This window comes from Fulmarus glacialis, unplaced genomic scaffold, assembly GCF_000690835.1.
Source record: "Fulmarus glacialis isolate BGI_N327 unplaced genomic scaffold, ASM69083v1 scaffold19969, whole genome shotgun sequence".
Classification (NCBI taxonomy): Eukaryota; Metazoa; Chordata; class Aves; order Procellariiformes; family Procellariidae; genus Fulmarus; species Fulmarus glacialis.
The window spans coordinates 33,867-40,581 of record NW_009234194.1 but is presented as its reverse complement, the minus strand read 5'-3'; the positions used below and the strand labels follow the sequence as shown (position 1 = coordinate 40,581).

The 6,715-nt window shown below is 54.3% G+C and overlaps 1 protein-coding gene across 1 annotated transcript in view; it reads right to left on the bottom strand.

The window, feature by feature from the left end:
• Positions 1–6,379: 6,379 nt before the first annotated feature.
• MED12 (mediator complex subunit 12) overlaps positions 6,380–6,715 on the bottom strand; it is a gene marked incomplete at its 3' end in the record, with an annotated part of 34,161 nt that continues 33,825 nt past the window's right edge. The window contains 1 exon segment of the mRNA XM_009585587.1: positions 6,380–6,461. Within this exon segment, the coding sequence (XP_009583882.1) occupies positions 6,380–6,461 (82 nt within the window).

The following is a 6,715-nucleotide window of genomic DNA, read 5'->3' as shown; positions in this document are numbered from 1 at the left end:
GTATCTTTCCCCATGGCCAGGGGAGCAGACTCTGCCTCTCCCACTACTCCACAGCGCCCAGCTGGTCGAGGGAGGATTTACCAGGTAGCAGTATGGAATGCCCCATCCCAACCTCAGCCCTGGGGCCAGGTGCAGCCCTGCCATCCCCTGCCATGCACCAGACTGCGGGCTCAGCAACCGCAGCCCCATAGGCCACAGCAGCAGCGTGCAGCAAGACACACCACCTCTGTCATTCCCCTTTCCTCCCGGTGTGCCCCTTCCCAGCATGGGATATCTTCCCCTCCTGCGCATGGCCTCCTGGCAGGAGCTGCCTTTCCTCCAGCCTGCCCCTGCCCATGGCAGGGCTACCTCTCTGTTTCAGTCCTGCCTGGTGGGATTACAGAAATAATTTGAAACAGGGTATGGATTTGGGTCCTGCTGGATGTGTCTTGTCTCTGTATCTCTCTGCCATAGCCAGGGCAGCATCAGCCGCATGCCTGATCAAAGAGGAGGACATGCAGTTACCAGCAGACACCTCCATGCTTTCTGATCTGGGCGAGGGGAGCTGGGCTCTGCCTCCCTCCCGCTGCCAGAGCTGCAACCCAGACCCTACCGGGGCTCTGCAGAGCAGTCATCGCTTCCTGTTTAAGATGCTTGTGCGGCAGCATGTGAAGGGCAGGCATTCATTTTGGCTCTCCTGCATGCCACCGGCACGCACACTGAGTCAGTGAATGTGGAGCCACAGGGACATCCCTGTACCCAGACGCAGGTTGGGCTTCACCTACCCCAGTGCCTTCCAGCTGCGGCTGCAGAGCAGGCTGGAGCTTTCCTGCCCCACTCCCTCTCCAAGGGACTGCTCGTTGGTGGTTGGCAGCTTGACTGATTTTGTTGCTGGCCTGTTATACGCAGGGTGAGCTGTACGCTGCTACCCTGAACGCCCTTGAACAGACAACATGGTCCAGTGCCCTGTGGGATGGATGCACAACCCTCCCCCTTGTCCATCAGGGTTCATCAACCCTGAAAAGCATCTTGAAGGGGCCCCTGGACCGGTGCCAGGCTGCCCCACAGCAGGCAGGCCTCCAGGCATGGCTCCCTGTGTCCCGCTGCCCAGCAAAACTAGCCCAGGAGAGCATCATGGTGCATGGCTGCAGTGGTGCCTCATGGCCCGCTCCCCACCACGGGCACCACACGGGGAGGGTTGGGCGCTCACGGAGCTGCTCCACTCCTGGCTTCAGCTGCTTGAGCGGGCAGCAATCGATTTTCTTGCACAACACCAGCTCTGACGGTGCCTGACAAACTGCCTTTGCCCGGGGCACGGTCCATGGGACCACCTGTGCCAGGCTGCTGGGTGGGGTGGGTGCATGTGGGCCCACCCATCACCCCACTGTGCCAAGCTTTGAGCAACCTTCAGCTTCTCCCCGTGTGCTGGGCACGCAGCGTGCAGCACCACGTGCACATGACACCTGTAGACCCTGCCCAGGCACCCCTTGGGGCTGGCCCCCAGCCCCAGGGAGCCCAGCATCAAACACAGACTTCCCCCCCTGGACTGGTGGCCACAGCAGGGCAGCTGCATGTATTATTCAATGGGAAGCATGTAATAAAATCCCCCCGATCACCTCTGGCTCTGTCACAAGCAGTGGTTAGCCATGACTCAGAGAAGGAGCAGAAGGGCTGGAAGCTGTCAGACCTGCTTAAAACCACTGCAGCTAAGTGCTAATGTGCAGCACAGCAGCGGTAGCTGCAAGGCATGCAGCCAGGCTGAGCAAAGCGCAGCTCCCCAGACATGCCCCATGCTGTGACTAGGTCTTGCCCCAGTTCCCACATCCCCCTGCATCCACTGGAAACCTCTGGGCACCCAGAGGGTCTTGTGGGGTATTTGACACTGGCAGCCCTGGGTCTGTCACCATGATGGAGCGCTGGAGTCCTGCTTATCCCATGCAGACCCGGCCTGCCAAGCAGCTGGCATGGCTGGGGGCAGCCCTGTTGTTGGGCCATGCAATAAAGCAGGGTCCCCTGGTAGCAGGCACCTGGCCCCTAGAGAGGCAGGGTGGTCCCTGGGGCACTTTCACCAGATCTCTGGGGCCCTGAAGGACACAAAGCAGGAGATCAGCACCCGACTCCGTGCTCTCCTGCTGCAGCACCCCAAACCTGCTACAACTGCCATGCAAGTAGCACCCCCCTGCACCCCTGCCCAAAGCCGCACTGCCTTCCACTGCCCCACTCTGGCGCCAGCTTGCTGCAGAGAGCCACCCTCCTCCCACCTCCAGCACGGCAGCGATGCAGAAGGCAGGATCCAAGATGCCAGCTTGGCGCAGGCTCAGCTGCCTCCCAGGGCCAGCAGAGGAGGGGGACACTGGCCACGGCCACAGACACCAGGAAGAGGGGCTTGTTCTGCCTATAGACAGTGCCCAGCTCCCCCAGGCTGTGGCTCCACTGGTCCCAGGGCACTCCCTGCCCACGCCCCAGGCAGGATCAGGGGGAGCACAGCCCTCCTCCCACCCCAGACATAGGTACCTCAGAGCAGGGGCCAGCTGGCACAGCCATGGCTGTGAGCAGGGCTTCCACCTCTGGGGTCACCCAGCACAGGCTGTGCGCAAGCAGAGCCCCTGGCACCGGCCTTCCCTGGGGGATGAGTGGATGGGGGAACCGAACAGGCTGCTCTAACAGCCAGCTCGAGGCTGCTCCCCACCCTGATTCTCATGGAAGGAGACAAGCAGGGATGCACAGAGGAAGCAGCCCTGCACACACATCTGTCTGTTCTCGTTAACAAGGGAGTCTATCTCCATCAGGCCTGGGCAGCAACACCTTCCAACTGACCTGCAACAACATGCCAGGAGCCTGGCACAGGTGCAAGGGTGGTGCAGTCTGTGATGAGCAGGGCACAGGGTGGGTGTGGTACCAGGCAGCCCACACAGCTGTCCCCCTGAGAGCAGCCACCCACCTGCTCCCAGGGAAGAAAGGGCTCAGATCCAGTTCTTGGGGCAGCAGAGACAGGCCCATGAGCCAGCAAATGGGGCACTGCGCTGGGGCACTAACATCCCTCACAGTAGAGCCCCAACATCCCTCCTTCCTCTCCACTCCCTAAGCTCGCCGTCCTGCTATGGCCTACCCTACAGACCTGTTTATTTGCCCTTAGATTAAGATCAAGTGCAGCTCTTCCATAAGTCCCTGCAAGCCTCACCATATCCCACACAGATGGGACAGAAGGAAGACATTGGTCAAGAAAAGCTACCAGAGGGACCACAGGTCACATGGTCCACAAGCAAATTGCTGAGGAAGAACCGAAGAGGAAGAAAGGTGCTGGTGATGGCGGTTTCCAGGTCCAACAGACAGCAGGAACAGAGAGCACTAAGCTAAAGCAGCCTGCTACAGAGATTAGACTCCATGCCAGCAGGCTGCATTAGCCAGGTCAAAAGTTGAGAATGCAGCATGTTACCCATCCAGAGAAAGCACTGTGGCTGTCAGGAAGGAGCTAGTAGAGGAGCCTTGGCGCTTATCAGCAAAACCGTGCTGCGATGAGAAGTAGTGTTGTGAGTGCACTCAGTCTGCAGCTCCTCCTAGACTGCAGAGGTACTTAATTGAGCATCTCAGTAACTGCTGTGGCTGGGAAGCTGGGCTTGTTAGGGCTCAGAATTACCCTGCAGTGTAACTCCCCCTTTGCTTTATACCTCTGTCCTAGTGGAACATACCACAGACCACTAGTAAAGCTCTTAATCAACATACAAATCCTACAAAGCTTGCACAAATCCTTGCAAGCATGTGAACATGAGCGTATGAAACAAACAGGGAAGAAGCGCTTTCTTTCCCAAACCAAATTGTTTAGCCGTTCACAAAAGCTGAAAATGCAGACATTAGTTCTACTGAGAAAGAAATAAAGACCATGTGTAGAGGTGCTGCTGGGCTGTACTGGGAGGAGCGCTGAGGAGGAAACGCAGGCTCTGAATACACACTCCTTTTGCAAAGTAAGCTCTCTGTATTCATCTGAGAATGTTTGCAGTACAGGGTTCATCTGGTATAAATAAAATACAAAATTTTACAATGTCTTAATCATTATTTTAACAAAAATACTAAAAACTGAGTAAAAACTGAAACCAAAGTGGGAAGGGAGACTATCAGCCACAAGGGATCTCCATAAATGTTTGTAGAAATCGGACAGTAAAAACACTTTCTCTGTACAATAAAACCATCGTCCTGGCATCTCCCTGTGAGAGGGGCAATAGCAGCACTGGAGGCACAGGCCCAAGGACAAAGGTTGGGGGCAGCCCCAGTTTGTGGGTCAGGGTGAAGAGGCTGTATCCAGTCCACAGTGATGTCTCCCTGCTGGATCAGGCTGAAGTGCCACAGATCAGTAGCGTCCAAACGGGTTGTTGTTCTGCTGTGTCTGTGTATCTGTTGAGGTCAAGACAAAGTTAGACAGTCCCAAGGTCTGGAAAAGAGATCCCTCTCCCCACATCACCAGCACAGTATGCAGAGTGTGTCACAGGCTGTGAGAAGAAAAATATAGCCTTTATGGCACTCCCTGCTCTGCTCATTTGTCTGAGCCTTAGGCAGCAGCACTGTTAGGACCCCACATTCTTTGAGGAAGAGACAGATATGTGCCCGTGCCGATCCTGAAGCTTCTCCAGAGATCTCTCCATCCCTCGTGGTGGAATTGGTGCATCATAACACAAAGCCCTGAAAGCTAGCTGGGAGGATGAGTTTATGGATGAGTTATTTCTGATTTTGAAAGAAAATAAGATTGCACAACACCTGCAGCCATACAAGCTGCTCAGACAGCTAGTGCTAAACACTCATCCTGAGGCACACCCAGAAACCAGAGTTAGTGAAGGTTTCAGAGACAACTATCCTGGCTCCCTGTCAGTATCTCAGTACAATGAAGGACATGCCCAAAGGACTTCCAGATAGCACAAGAAGAGCAGGAAACGTGGTAAAGTTATATTCAAGAACCTCATGAATGTCCAAACTGCTGGGACTGATGTTTAGTGATGTACAGTGCTCACAGTATACTTGGGTACTGTCTGATGAATAAAATTCGGTAGTTTTTTCCCCTGAAACCCCATCAGCATGTTTGACCCTAAGTCAGACTAAGTAAAAGGAGACCACTGTAACCTGGCTAGTCTGCTCTCCTCACCTCTGCTGGACAATAGCACATTCAGGGATATCCTGGAGCCTCCTAATGCAGCCTACCCTAGGCCCAAAGTATTCTTGTCCTCCTCCTACAGGCTGTTCTTGGTTTATGTCCTGCTTTCCACTCCATCCCAGACACTACAAATAAAAACTTCAGATGGTTTGTGGTGGAACTGATGCAAACCCAATGAGGGAGCATGGAAGCTGCATGCTGACACGTGGCTGCATTGCACCCATGCATCTGTTCCACATAAAACAGCTCTGTTTGCTGTACAGACAGGATAAAAAAATATGGCTATTCTGCTATATTCAGATTCTTATATGAGGTCTTCCTGTACTTGAATGTCCTGCCTGGGATCCTTGCACAGACTTGTGGTTTGTGAATCAGGCTAGTGGGAAACTTAACACATTAAAACTTCTGCGGAGGTTTTTTTTGGTCACAAGGACTAAAAATTTTCCATCAGGGAACAAGTATAAGCACAATTTCCAAGCCCCCACTCCACACATTATTACATCTAGCACAGTATCACACTTAATGCACTGCAAGAAAACCTGTGCAGTCAATTTCTGGGCATTTTTATAGCATGTCTGCCATTTTTATGGCAGAAAAGCCAGTGAGGTGATAGCAAAACAGCAGGCCATTCAGAAGGGAACAGCACAGACACTGGGTTCTGTTTCTAGGTCCCCCAGCCAGTAGTTCAATGCCGATTACAGGAATACAGTGCCAGACTGTATCTATTACCCTGTCTGTGACGGCAGCCACAGAAGCCCACAGAACACTGCAAACACAGCAAGTGTGCAGCAACACTTCCCAGAGTACCCTCCCTGCCTCCAGGAAGTCTTGTCCTGATCACAACATGAACATAGTAACGCTGGGTCATCCACCAAGCAAGTGCCCCAGGATTACAGCCTCCCTGTGCCCCTCAGAGGTCATCCGCAGCAGAGAAAATACCTCTGAAAACTTTAAAGCTGCAGACTGGATCCTTTCAGGAAAGCTGCATGGAAGCCCCTACAAAGGCTCAGCTCCCTCGTCCCTCTGCAGGCAGCAGAAGGAAGGTCTAAAAGGTTGCTCACAAGCTGGCAAGCACTGCCTGCCCTGCTGCTGTGCCTGCTTGGGCCAGGAGCTCTAAGTCCTGATGCCACCTCCCTGTCAGCATTATTTATGGCCTCAGACAAACAGTCTGGCTTGGCCTTGTTTCTCTACACCAGGGTACCTGCAATAGAAAACGGCCGGGAGGAGACTAGGGACAGGATCAAGAACACTAAGGCTTACTGGAAAGCTGCTGTTGAAGCTGTCGAACCAGTGCAGCTGTTTGCTGCTGCTGCTGTGTCTGCTGAAGGCCCTGGCGCTGGAACTGCAAAGAGAGAAACGTAGTTATAGCCATACCACCTGGCTGGCAGCCTCAGCATTCACACAAGCCCTGGGAAGCGCAGGGGAAGGAGAAGGGGGGGATATGCAGGTGGAGCACCGTTGGATTTGTGCTGGACTATCATGTCCCTCTGCCTCCAAGGGAACACTCACAATGGGCTGCTGCGGGGGAAGAGCCTGCATCCCCAGCCCTGGGGGCTGGCCCTGCGCCTGCGGCTGAGGCACTGTGGAGACCTGGGG